Source organism: Orcinus orca, chromosome 9 (assembly GCF_937001465.1).
Source record: "Orcinus orca chromosome 9, mOrcOrc1.1, whole genome shotgun sequence".
NCBI lineage: Eukaryota > Metazoa > Chordata > Mammalia > Artiodactyla > Delphinidae > Orcinus > Orcinus orca.
In genome coordinates this window covers 28,295,133-28,309,649 of record NC_064567.1, presented here as the reverse complement: position 1 = coordinate 28,309,649, position 14,517 = coordinate 28,295,133, and the positions used below count along the sequence as shown (strand labels likewise).

Genomic DNA, 14,517 nt, shown 5'->3' with positions numbered 1-14,517 from the left:
GGCTGGGCCCGTGAGCCATGGCCGCTGAGCCTGCGCGTGCGGAGCCTGTGCTCCGCAACGGGAGAGGCCACAACAGTGAGAGGCCCGCGTACCGCGAAAAAAAATAGAAACTTATACATTTTTTTTTTTTTTTTTTTTTTTGCGCTACGCGGGCCTCTCTCTGTTGTGGCCTCTCCCGTTGCGGAGCACAGGCTCCGCACGCGCAGGCTCAGCGGCCATGGCTCACGGGCCCAGCCGCTCCGCGGCATGTGGGATCTTCCCGGACCGGGGCACGAACCCGCGTCCCCTGCATCGGCAGGCGGACGCTCAACCACTGCGCCACCGGGGAAGCTTTTAAGGCAGTAGTCATGAGGGATCTTCCCAGACCGGGGCACGAACCCGCGTCCGCTGCATCGGCAGGCGGACGCTCAACCACTGCCCCACCGGGGAAGCCCTATGTTTCTACCTTTTTAGCTTTCCTTTTAAGGCAATAGCCATGAGGGATCGTCCCAGACCGGGGCACGAACCCGCGTCTCCTGCATCGGCAGGCGGATTCTTAACCACTGCGCCACCGGGGAAGCCCTATGTTTCTACCTTTTTAGCTTTCCTTTTAAAGCAATAGTCATGAAGCGTTTTGAAATAGAAAAAAATTCCAACAAATAGTGTCACAAATCACAAAATATTGATAAGTACTGACCTACAGGGTATAAAACAATTAACATGCTTCTTTCTCACCCTCCCAGGGAGGAAGGCCAGAAGGTTAATTCTGATTCCTTGGTTGCTTTTCTAGCCTTGTCTCTTACACCTCTTGTTTTACAGTTTTGTTTCCCCATAACCCACAAAGTCTAATCTGAACAAGGAGTCCATGTCACAATTATTTTTTCTATTTTTCTGTTTGCCTTTGTCCCAGGAACAAATGGCCTTTGAAGGGATATAGAATTTTTTTCCTTCATGGTTTTTTTTATTAGTGAGGTGCCTTGTAGGGTCTCTTCCAAGAGAATGTAATGTTGCAAGTGCAGGTATGATAACCAAGTATTTTATAGACAAATTCTAATAAAAATACCCTGAAACCAATAAAAAAGACGATCCTGTCAGATATAGCAATCTTTCCTCATCTTATGAAGCTTAACTCTGAGACAATAATCAATTATGAGAAGTGAAAATAAATGAAGCCTCGTAAGTAAGCCTCATAAGTCTTACCCAATTATTTACCAAAATTTCATAGAGTTTTATTGCATTCACAGCTTTTATCCACACATTGTTTTATTACATAATTGTGGCCTTGTTATGAATATATTTTTATGCTGCCTTTCATGTTGTTACATAGGCATTTTTATTACACATAATTATAAACCTATCATTGTTACTGTGTAATAGTCTACCTTGTATAGTGGTTTTCAAACAGGGATAGTATTGCGCCCCAGGGGACATTTGGCAGTGTCTGGACACATTTTTGGTTTTCGCATCTGAAGGGGATGTGCTGCTGGCACTTACTGGGCAGAAGCTAGAAATGCTGCTAAACATTCCGAAATGCACAGGACAGCCCTCACAACGAAGAATCGTACAGCACAGCATGTCGGTAGTACCAGGGTGGAGGAACCCGCCCTCGTGGTGTACCGGGGCTCTTGTGATCACTTTCGTGATGTCAGCTGTTTAGGCTCTTTTCAAATTCTTCCTAAACTACAAAACTATGATAAACATTTCTTTATGTAAAAGCCTTTTACCATATTTAGGATGTTTCCTTAGTACCAATTCCTGTAAGTGCCAGTTGGTGAGAAGATTGTATATTTTTATGTGTCTTAATACTCTTTGGCTTTCCGAGAGTTGTACAGTTTACACTCCCACTGCTCAGGTACTGGAGTCTTAGGGCTCCACTCCTGGGTTCAGGCTTCTGCTCAAACATCTCTTTGAGCAGCATTCCCCAATCGGCCTGTTGGAAGCAGCATCCCCCTCCTCCTAAGGAAGATCTTCAGAATATTTAGTGCTGATCATTGGAAGGGACTTGAGCTGCCTCAGTGTCCCGCGTGTGCAAGCCGAATGTGGGGCCCCCTCTCCGCAAGCCCCTCACCCCAGGCCCTCCCGTCTCCTTACCCTGCTTTTTCTCCGGAGCACATTTTGCTTCCTGACGTATCTTATATTTGTTGTCTGTCCCCCCCATTTGTATATAAGCTCCATGAGGAGAGGAACTTTGGCTCTTGTAAACCTCTGTATTTCTATACCTAGAACAGGACTGGGCACGTTAAAAACACTCACTACATTTTAGATAAATGAATGAATAAGGAGTGAATTAATGAATGAATTGGGGTTGTTTTGTTTTGCTTTACCTAGGACAAAAATGCTCTTTAGTGATCCTGGGAAACCCGACACTCTATAGGTAGTGTTCCTCAACATACAATAAATGTGTCAATTTTGACCCATTTTCTTTTTCTGCAGCACCTTTGTAAATTAGCCCAATTGAGAAATGGTGTTCTATACAGACTTTATCTCCGATATTAAATCACGTAGAGCAGTTTTGCAATCTGCAGAGAGGTATTAAAGATGAGCATGACCCACCTATTTAGCGAAATGCATGGGACTCTATATAGTCCATCATGGGTCTCAGCCTGATACTACCTGAGAATTTATGGCAGCTGCTCCTTCATATCAAATTAATACAAATATTTAATATGTGCATGTTCTACTCAATATTACACCATAGGACTCTTACTTAATTTTCACATTTCTCATCTGAAATCCCCTAATTTGTTAGCATCCAAAATGACTTTAATAGACAAAACTTAGAAAATAAGAACCCTTTATAAGCAGATACATTTTAGTTTCTTAGAATTGAATTCCATTCATAAATAGCACATAGAGTCAGAAATACTAAGTATTTACTTAATTAAAGTGAACTTTTTAGGGAAAGTGGGAAAAATGTACACATTTGTCAAAATAAACAAAAACACTTTTATTATTATAAATCATGATTGATTATCTATCATCCACTCACTGGCTAATTGCAAAATATTCTTGTATATTAGAGGTTTCCTCCTCATTAGTACAATATTGGTGTGTTAGGGTAGGTGGTATTAAATGTTAAGGCATATAAATAAAACACACTACACTGGTTTTAAAAATCTGGACATCCGGGATTTCCCTGGTGGCGCAGTGGTTAAGAATCCGCCTGCCAACACAGGGAACACGGGTTCGAGCCCTGGAACGGGAAAATCCCACATGCCGCGAAGCAACTAAGCCCGTGGACCACAACTACTGAGCTCACGTGCCTAGAGCCTGTGCTCTGCAACAAGAGAAGCCACCACAATGAGAAGCTCGGGCACTGCCGCGAAGAGTGGCCCCTGCTCGCCGCAATTAGAGAGAGCCTGCATGCAGCAACGAAGACCCAACGCAGCCAAAAATTTTAAAAATAAATAAATTTATATATATAAAACAAATCTGGACATCCTTGGCATTAAAGTTAACAAGTTTCTTAAGGTAATCATTTTTAAAAAGAAAAATTAAGATTTGGAAGTGGGAGTAAGAAAAATTGTGTGTGAGATTGAAACTTCTTGTTACGTACACAACAAACTCCTAATCAGCCTGTCACCTGGGACACATTCTAAGCCGCTCAAGACACACAGCCTGACCTTTGAAAAACTTCCCGGATATGCTAATTTGTAATCCTTTCCTCTGAAGCTTTGGACATGACTTTCTCAGATTCCTATTATCTTGCTTCAATCCTAGGGGAGTTGCTTTAGTTCTGAATTATCCACATGAGAAATGAACCAATGCAAGTAATTTTTTCCTTGCTGCTAAATTGTTTAATGAAGGTATGTATTGAAAACTATAGCATTAAGTTTCCTAATGGAAACTATTAGAGAAGTCTCTTACAGCACTTTTACTTCAGGTAAGTGTTTTAAAGGACTCGGGAAGTTAAAAGCACATTTCTTGGGCTTTTTAGAGAGTAAATGAAAAACATTCCACATTTTGTTTACACAGTATGTCTAGTTCTAATCTCACAGGATACATAAAAATGTTCAAAGAACCACCTGGAGAAAAAAAATGAAATGGTTTGACAATAACTAAGGCCAATGAGGAAACATTGATAACTGGGGTCATTTACTGTATATTCACAGAATCCACCTACCTGCCACTCTCCTTCTGGGGTGCCTTCCTGTGGCAGATTGTATTTTCCAAAAATAGCTCAACAATAGCTTTCAGCCCACATGTGACTCATTGAAACTCATCCCAGTGAGAGGTGGATCTATGGTCCCTTGCCTTGAATCTGGATGGACTTGTGACTACAATGAAAGTGATGCTACGTGATTTCTGAGGTTAAGTCGTAACACAGCATCTGCCTGGTTCCCTTTATAACCATGCTGTGAGTTACTGCTGTCTTCAGTTTATGGAAAAGGAAACAGCTAGTATGTTGTAGGACTAATCACACTACTTCTCAGAGAAACTTCTGTCTCATGAGTCTAGGTTGAGGAAAGCTGGAAATATAAATATCAGTATTATCTGGAGGAAGCCAAAAAAGTCAGAAAGACCTGGAAGATGTGAGCATTAAGTCTACCGAAATGGTTAGACCAGGGATTCCCAAACTGTGGCTCAGGGGCCACATGCTTCTAAGTACAGTATAATCTACCCATCCATACCCAGATCCTACCACCACCACCTTTACTATTGAAATTTCTGGTAGAAAACTTGTTACTGAGAGCCAATGCCGTGTTTCACTCTATATATCTTTACTCAAGTTTACTGACATTTCCTATTCTAGCACTAACGTTAGACAGCCCCCCTTCAATCATACCCCCTTTATCACTCAGTTAAAGCCCAAACTAGTTATTATATTATCTCAGTGGGTTCCTGCTCCCACCCAAGGTGCTAGTTCCCTAGTTCCCATGCCATCTGGGTGCTCATCCAGACTGGGGGTGGAATCAACGCAACACAAGTGTTATTTCCTAATTGATTATGTTAAAATCAATGTTGTGGTTAAAAACAAAAAACTTTCATAACAGTTATGTCTTTACTTGTTAATAGATTATTGATCTCCATTATTGATATTTTTGGCAGGTGGGACCAGGTCGTAATCAACTTTGATCCTTTTCCAAAAGCATAGATGCTTTCTCAACTGCCATATGTCCCACATATAACACCTGCTTATTTCGATGGCAGAATGTTTCATATGCCAGAATATGAGCACAGTCCCTCAGAAAGTTTAATTTTTATCCCTAAAGAGAAACATTCCTTTCCTCCAAGGAGAAACAAAGTTTTATTTGTACATCTTGGTACCTAATTCACACAGCATGCAATTCACACAAAGTGCACAATTCAGTGATTTTTAGCACATTCACAGAGTTGCACCTCCATTACCACGATCAACTCTACACTTTCATCTCCCCCCAAAAACCCCCAAACTCATTAGCAGTCACTCCCACTTGCCCCCAAACCCCCCAGCCCTAGGCAACCACTAATCTACTTTCTCCATATAGAGATTTGACTATTCTGGACATTTCAAACAAATGAAATCATACAATATGTGGCTTTTCATGCTTGGCTTCTTTCACTTAATATTTATCCATGTTGTAGCAAGTAACTGTACTTAATCTCTTTTTAATTGCCAAATAATATTCCATTGTATGGATATGCCACAGTTTGTTTATTCATTTATTATTGGATGTGCAGTTGACTTGTTTTGATTTCTGGCTGTAATGAATAATGCTGCTACGAACATCTGTTTACAAGGTGTTGCGTGGACATATTTTCATTTCTCTAATACCAAAGAGTGGAATTACTGGATCATATGGTAACTCTATGTTTAACCATTTGAGGAACTGCCAAACTGTTTTTCCAAGCAGTTGTACCATTTTGTATTTCCACCTGCAGTTTATGAGGGCTCCAATTTCTCCACATCTTCACCAGCACTTGTTATTATTTTTTTACAGTAGCTATCCTGGTGACTTTGAAGTGGTATCTCATTGTAGGTTTGATTTGTATTTCCCTGATAGCTAATGTACATTAAGCATCTTTTCATGTGCTTATTGGCCTTTTGTATGTCTTCTTTGGAGAACTGTTAATTGCGATCCTTCGTCCATTTATTTTAATTGGGCTCTTTGACTTTTTCTTGAATACAGTAGTTCTTTACCTATTCTAAGTACAAGTTCTTCTCTCACTTGGTATATGATTTGCAAACATTTTTTCTCATTCTATGGGTTGTCTTTTGCCTTCTTGAGGTATTCTTGGAAGCACAGAAGTTTTTAATCATGATGATACCCAATTTATCTTTCAGTGCTTGTGCTTTTGGTGTCATTTATTTAAGAAAGCACTGCCTAATCCAAGGTCATAGAGATTTACACCTAGGATTTCATCTAAAAGTTTTATAGTGTTTGCTCTCATATTTAGGTATTTGGTCCATTTTGAGATAATTTTTATATGTGCTGTGAGGTAGGGAGTCCAACTTTATTCTTTTGTATGTGGATATCCAGTTGTTTCAGCACAAGTTGATGAAAAGATTATTTTCCTCAATTGAATTGTCCTAGCACCTTTTTCAAAAGTCAATTGACTGTAAATATGAGTTCTTTCTGGACTCTCAATCTATTCCTATTTTACACTTTTTCTTAGAATTGTTTTCTTAATATTACTTTTGCTTCATTCATTGATATTGTATACAAATACAATCAATTTTTGAATATTAATCCTGTATCATGCAACTTTGCTGATCTCATGTATTAGTTCTAATGTTTTCTTAGAGTATTCCTTTGAATTTTCTTTGTATAACATTAGAGATAGTTTTACATCTTCCTTTCTAATCTGGATGTCCTTTACTTCATTTTCTTGCCTAATTGCCCAGCTATACCCTCCAGTACAAGTTGAATGGAAATGGCAAGAGTATACATCCTTGTCTTGTTTCTGATTTTAGGGGGGAATCCTTCAGTCTTTCATCATTAACTATGATACTAGCTATGGTTTTTTCATAGATGCCCTTTATCAGGTTGAAGAATTCCCTTCTATTCCTAGTTTGTTGAGTGTTTTTATCATAAAAGTGTGTTGGATTTGTTAATGCTTTTCCTGTGCCTAATGAGGTGACCATGTGGATTTTGATTTAGTCTTACCTATTTCCTTCTCCAAACATTAAAAGAAAGCTATAAGAAATGTCACTTTCTAAATGAATCATCATTTTACAAAAAGGCATAAAATAGTATTATTGCAAAGCTTTGGTGATCTAAAAGCATCCAACTGAATCCGTTAGAAAAATAAAGCTGCATGAAGAAATTTTTTTCTTACTAAAAAGAGAAAACTTCATCTGCTAATTATCGGAAAATATATTCTTGTAAGAAAAAAGTTGCATAATAAATTAACAAGTAGTATAATCATTGTCACTTTTACATACACATGAAAAAATACATGATAGAATTATTAAAGTTCCCTGGTAATTACTGGCATCTCTTGTTCCAAATGTTTTCATATTAAAATAGAGATTTATATTTCAAAAACACCATTGTATTGACTTAATCAAAACATATCATGCTTTATGTTTTAAAATATCACATTAGCAAGCATGTTTGTGGCCTAAAAGTTCAGAGCTGTGTTGGCTGGGAAGATAAAAACAAAATATAATTCTCAATTACGGTTTGATTGTGCTCTGTGTAGTATACATAATGCCCTCTGCTTTAATTCGCTCCAGTATTGGTCCATAGATCTCCTTTGAAAAGGGCCCCATCAGGCCTTTAGCTTGAATTTCACCTAGAAGAAAATAAATTTGTAGTTACCATTTTAAAGGTGGTATGAAAGGTTAACTTCTACAGCAAGAGTCTCCATACAGCAGTAAACTGTGAGTCAACAAGTTGTTGGAGGCCTAGGGATTTTTCAAAATAGCAGCTTAAATGTCCCCTACTAAATTATTACTTTGGGACTTCCCTGGTGGTCCAGTGGGTAAGACTCCGCGTTCCCCATTCAGGGGACCTGGGTTCGATCCCTGGTCGGGGAGCTAGATCCCACATGCATGCCGCAACTAGTAGTTCGCATGCTGCAACTAAGAAGTCCACATGCCACAACTAAGAGCCCACATGCCGCAATGAAGATCCTGTGTGCCGCAACTAAGACCCGGCGCAGCCAAAATAAATACATAAATATTTTTTTAAATTATTACTTAATCAACACTGTAAGAAAAAGCAGTTAATTGAAAGCACAGCTGGAGTTAGGGACAGAGTCTGAATTTATACACTTAACTGCATTAACTACCAAATCAGAGAATAAAGTCTAGTAAGAAAGTAAAGTCAACCTAACGGGTCTGCTTTATTTGCTGATGTCATTTTTTAAAAAGCATGAGACCAACAGAATGAAATTAAAACCAGTCTGGTTATTTGGGCACTGGCATCTGTTAGGGTGGCTGAAAGAGTAAGTCTGGGCACTTTCCTTAAAGACTATGATGCCCTCATCCCTCATCACTTCTTCACTCTGGTTCCTCAATAACTAAGTAGGTGGTTTAATTTTTTTTCTTTTTTTTTTTGCGGTACGCGGGCCTCTCACTGCTGTGGCCTCTCCCGTTGCGGAGCACAGGCTCCGGACGCGCAGGCTCAGCGGCCATGGCTCACGGGCCCAGCCACTCCGCGGCATGTGGGATCTTCCCGGACCAGGGCACGAACCCGTGTCCCCTGCATCGGCAGGCAGACTCTCAACCACTGCATCACCAGGGAAGCCCTAGGTGGTTTAGCTAATATGATACTGTACGTTTTTTCCCCATTATTTCCCATTTATGTTTTGATGTTTTTTACTCCCCTCACACCTTCACAGGGGCCAAATGGGGTGTCATATTCAGAGCTGATGCTTATTGAATGCAAACATCATCTTAAGGGGAGAGTGGAGAGTTGAAATTTGAATTCATTTAGTTCAAAATATATATTTAGTATTGATAGTATGTTGAGACATGAGGATTAATAAAATGTGGCCTATATTTTTGAAGATCTGGAAATGAATACCCTCTGCTATTTCAGTGTTACCCCAAAAATACAAAAAAATAAGGAAAGAAAAGATGGCAGTTAACATTCCCTGGGGAACCCCTCTATGTGGTAGGAGCTTTATGTATGATTTCACTTTAGTGTCACAACAACCCTACGAACTAGTCATGACAATCCCCACTTTAAAGATGAAGGAACTCTGACTCAGAGATGCTAAGTAACTTGCACCCCATCACTCAGTCATCTTGCGACTGAGCTGGGACAGAAATCAGGTCTAACTCCAAAGCCAAGGTTTTTTATTCATCACAACGTGATCTCCCAGTCAGCCAGCCCTTACATCTTCTGAACTGGCTCACTTTTAGTGAAAGCTAGTGTCATACTCAAGACTAATTATTTGATATCCAGGCCCTGAATGACTTGGAGATAATATGGAGACAAACTTGGTCCCCCAGTGAAAGAACTTACCATCAAGTAACATCTTGGCTGCCATAGCAGTGGGTAACCCCACAGTTTTAGCCATAGCTGAAAAACCATTGACATCCCCGTAAACCACAAGATCAATAGTTTTATTTTCTAAATGTCCAGAAGGATGTCTGATTCCAAAGTTGTCTCTCATCACAATCATATCTTTCTCTCCAGGGCCTTAAAATAAATAAACATACAGTTTAAAATGTCACTATCACTACAACTCCAGTATCGTACTTCATCCCCCTGCGCCTGCCCTTCTGCTCTCGTTTCCCCTCCCATTATGTATATCCTTAAACAATTATGTATACTGCTTTTTAGCCCAAAGACCAAATTAAAAATTCAAGAAAATGGTAACTCTAACCAGGTTCCTCTGTCTAGGTGGGTATCACTATAACCTGGTTACAGACACGAGGGTACTGCTGTAGAGGCCGTCCCTGCTTCTCCCCAAAACGCTCCTTCAGCATTTTCCTTAATGTGTCAAAAATTAAAAGTAAAACTAATGATTTTTTCCTTTGTCATATTACCCAAGTTCACTCTTACTTAATAGTTCTCTTATTCTCCCCTCTGGAAAAACAGTCCATGTGTTCTTTCCCCATTCCCACTGTGTAGCTCCCGCCCTTCAGTCTAATTCACTGGTTCTTATGATTCCTCTGCTGGGATGTTTAGCCAATAGCCCACAGCCTACCATAGGAAAGCTTCATGGCCAAATGCTTGGAGAGTGCATCCACGAGAGACTCTGCCCGAGGGACTTGTTCATCCCCAAGCAAGCCCAACCTGAGAAGCACGAGAGATGGCTGCATTAGTTCAAGTCCTATACATATGCTCAGTTGGGAAGCAGAAGGGAACGCTCACTGGATTTTATCTTGAAAGGGCAGAATCACAAGACGACAGTTCAAGTTATAGGACTCTCAAGTTATTGTAAAATAATAATAATGAGAGTAATGTTTTAACCTTTAGAATCATCCCCAGACTCTCCCAGGAGTGTTGCCTGGAGCTAGACCTGATGCACTGTAAGTACACACTGTTGCAAAGCTTTTCATGAGATTAATTTACAGGTTAGTTCTCCGACATGAAGGATACCAGCAGAATGGGCCACAGCCACATGAATAAGTGTTTTAAAGTAGTTCAAGGAAGACTGGGAGAATGCCCTACAGGAGAGAAAAAATATCCCACCTTTCTCAGGAACTGAGTAGTGAAGCTGCTCAAAAATAAGTATTTCCCAAGTTATAATTGCCATTGAATTTCTCGCTTTACCTACTTTTCATCCCCACATGAACATGGTACGTGGTAATCTCTGTACAACAGGCCAACATTAGAGCAGCAAATTAATCAAAGACAATGTAAAATGTTTGCTTCTATCTTGACTTTTCTTTGACTAGAAAGCACTAAGTAATCATTGATCCAGTATTTTGCTCTAGGTTGACTGGTGGGTACCTACCATTCAACAGCCTCCAGCTGGGTATTGTCTCCTTCTAGTTTCTTAAAGACAGCTTCCTTAAGCACATCACACTTGGAGGAGGGTGAAATTCCCACTAGATCACAGAGGAGTTCTTTCTGGTTATTAGAAAAACAAAGATACAAATTCTAAGCTCCAAATAAAATAAAAAATGAGTTGAGAAAGTATCCTATTAAGACATTGGACCTCAAAAGGACCTCAAATTTTAAATTAGAAATAATGAGAAATAGTAAATTGTGGCACACACATGTGCATACACACATCTGCACACCCACACATCAATAAATGGGTATTTCAGAATGATATTTCAGCAATAAAAGAGTCATGACACCAAATTAATACCAAAAAGGTGATACCATATTTACCATCACATTGACTACCTTTGCAGGTCCTCTCTATCACCTTATCCCTCATTATCCCTCACCGTCTAGAAGTCAATTTTGGCCAGGATAGAGTGAAAGGGGCTTATTGCTGTGGTTGCTAGTAGCAACTAGAGTTCTTTTGTAGGTTCAAGAAATGAGGAAAATTGTGCAGATAATAAAATCTCAAAGGACAAGCACTTAAACAGTGGTCATAGCTTTTTCTAATTTCTAAACAAGACTTTTTCCAGGCTCCCAAGGAAAATGTTATGCTCTAGATTAAGGATCAACAAACTAGTTCACAGGCCAAATTGAGCTCACCACCTGGTTTTGTAAATAAAAAGTTTTATTGGAACATAGCCATGCTCATTTGTTTACGAGCAGTCTGAACTGAGTAGCCTGACAGAGACCACATGACCCATAAAAGCCTAAAAAATTTACAATCTGGTCTTTTACCAAAAAAAAAAAACGTTTGCCAGCGCCTGTTCTAGACTGTAGCTACCAAGACAAGGGGACCAGCCCCAAGAATGCCTGCACCAGCCTTCCCATCAAACTGCCTCAATGTCAGATTCACTATGGGTATTTATTCACTCCTGTCCAACAAGTAAGTTTATGAAATCTGAAACTTAGATTGAAAAGACTCTCAGATACACAAAAGAACTGAATTTAAAAGCAACTGGTGGGCTTCCCTGGTGGCTCAGTGGTTGAGAATCTGCCTGCCAATGCAGGGGACATGGGTTCGAGCCCTGGTCTGGGAGGATCCCACGTGCCGCGGAGCAACTAGGCCCGTAAGCCACAACTAGTGAGCCTGCGCGTCTGGAGCTTGTGCTCCGCAACAAGAGAGGCCGCGACAGTGAGAGGCCCGCGCACCGCAATGAAGAGTGGCCCCCGCTCGCCGCAACTGGAGAAAGCTCTCGCACAGAAACGAAGACCCAACACAGCCAAAAATAATAAATAAATTAATTAATTATTTTTTAAAAAAGCAACTGGCTAACCAGAATACCCAAGATCCAAGTTTCTTTGGGACACTTAATGGGATTAGCAGTATTGATTCTTTTCTCTTTGTGATAAATTTCTAGCATTTCTATTGGAATATGGGCACATTAATTTAAGTTGAATGACCAGCTGGTAACAAGTTAATTCCTGGCAGTTAGTGGAAGCTCTAGATTTTAATACAACACAGATACGGGCATAAACTCAGTAATTAAAAACTCAGATTACGCATGGTTACAAATGGTCAAATAAAGGAACGAATGGGATTCGGGCGTTGGGAATCTAGTTCTGCGATACCAGCCGGAGCTCTCCTGCTTTCTCAGTTTCAGGAGGCCCAAGCTTAACTCCTGTCATGGGGTCACCACTCAGACAAGCGGCAGAGCCCAGAGCACAGTGCAGAGAGCAAGCGCATCTCTGCTCAGGGCTGAGGGAGCAATCAAGTGGTAGAAGTTGCAGCAGGAAACGGGCCCCGAGAGTCAGCCTCCGTGTGCTCTCCATCCTCCCCAAACAATGAAGTGTGGAAAGGGGGGCTTTGGGGCTAGGACTTAACTTCCTGCACATAAGTCACAGAATGGGTTCTTTGCTGGTCCAAACCCACGTTCAAACCTGACCATTTCAGAAGGCATTTTTTTTTTTTTTTTTTTTTTTGTGGTACGCGGGCCTCTCACTGTTGTGGCCTCTCCCGTTGCGGAGCACAGGCTCCGGACGCGCAGGCTCAGCGGCCATGGCTCACGGGCCCAGCCGCTCCGTGGCCTGTGGGATCTTCCCGGACCGGGGCACGAACCGGTGTACCCTGCATCGGCAGGCGGACTCTCAACCACTGCGCCACCAGGGAAGCCCTCAGAAGGCATTTCTGAAGAGCAGCAGACAATGTATAATTCCGGAGTCACTCACCCAGGTGAGCGGATTGGCATCAGGTCGAAGGGCAGGAAATGCATCTCTGTTTATAAGACCCAATTTTACAAATCCATTCAAGGCTTTGGCATATCCCTGTAACAAGAGTTATTAAGCAATATATAAAAATTTGTCTTCAAAGAAAAACATTTTTTAATTTCTTGAAAATAAGGACCTATTTTTGTAGTTCATTTAGAAAACAGGCTGAGAATAGCCATTTGTGCTGCTAGTATTGATGCAGTCACCCTCGGGTTCAAACCAAAATCAGCAGCGTCACAACAATTCCACTGGTTTACACAAGAGCCCTTGCAAAACGTGGGTCTTTACTTTTGTTTCTGGGTAACATGCGAGTGGTGTTTTCTGACAGCATAAGGGAAAGTTTCATCTTGTGTTACATGCTCAGGTCAGCAAAACTGTATTTAACAGAATAGTTGTTCTCTCTCTTATAATGGAAGAAGGAGCTTGTAAGAATATCTCCCAACGAAGATAATCCATCCTACTGATTAAGAGCCATTATCCTAACGTATATAAGGAGCAAGGGGGAAAGGCAGGCATCAGAGAGGTATTTCTAAAATGCCATCACGCTGATAGAAATTCCTCACATGTCCTTCATTCTCTACAGGACAGGCCGAGGTTCTTGGCACTGTTATGTAGAACCCATCCCAATAAACCCCTCCAGCCTGACTCACTAATCATCCTCTCCACCACTCACCATCCTCCAAACAAGCTGCTGTGCTCTTCCAGAGACCTGGGGCTCGGTGCACGCTGCTCCCATGCTTGGAACATGGTAACCCCTCTTTCTCATCTATGAAATGTTTACTTTTCTCTTAAGACCCAGCTCAGCACACATACTGAGCTCCCTAGGTGAGTGGGCACTCCCTTCTTCTCTGTATTCCTGTAGCATTTTGTACATACGCACTTAACACAAACTGTAATTAATTGTCTATTCAACTGCTGAACAGCAGGCATAGAAAGTATGTGTATGTGTGTCCTTCAACCCCATGTCCTCACCCCATTATCCATCATTCCAATATGCTGAAAGAGAACAAATGACTGGATGAATAGATTCTGAATGAAGATGAAGTGAAGGAGGATCATAATGTATGTTCTCCTGTGAGCAAGTTACACTGGGGGCCGGGAGGGAGGGGGGATTGGAAAGCCAAAATAAGGAGCTTTATAGCCACTGCAACTGAGAGACAGCAGGTGGGGGGAGGAGAAGAAGAAGAAGAAGAGAAGAAGGGCAGGAAATTATTTCAGGAAGCAGTAAAATTATTAAGATATAAAATAGTTCCTGTTGCCACTGGATGTTTCACAGTTTAATGTGTGAATTCTCACACGTCTGAACGGCTGTATTATTCAAACTGTCCAAAGTTACTAATTAAAGAATTAAAATTCATTTGCTCTAACCCAATGTAAATATACTTCAAAGAGGAGA

The 14,517-nt window shown here is 40.9% G+C and overlaps 1 protein-coding gene across 4 annotated transcripts in view; it reads right to left on the bottom strand.

The window, feature by feature from the left end:
• Nucleotides 1–3,374: 3,374 nt before the first annotated feature.
• The window catches only part of AASS (aminoadipate-semialdehyde synthase), a 74,141-nt gene continuing 62,998 nt past the window's right edge, over nucleotides 3,375–14,517 (bottom strand). For all 4 annotated transcript variants that reach the window (XM_004265509.4, XM_049715196.1, XM_033420394.2 and 1 more), the window contains 5 exons: nucleotides 13,083–13,178; nucleotides 10,819–10,934; nucleotides 10,066–10,154; nucleotides 9,378–9,554; nucleotides 3,375–7,698 (listed from right to left, as the gene is read on the bottom strand). In XM_004265509.4, the coding sequence (XP_004265557.1) occupies nucleotides 7,580–7,698; nucleotides 9,378–9,554; nucleotides 10,066–10,154; nucleotides 10,819–10,934; nucleotides 13,083–13,178 (597 nt within the window). In that variant the 3' untranslated portion in view covers nucleotides 3,375–7,579. The remainder of the gene's footprint in view (nucleotides 7,699–9,377; nucleotides 9,555–10,065; nucleotides 10,155–10,818; nucleotides 10,935–13,082; nucleotides 13,179–14,517) is intronic.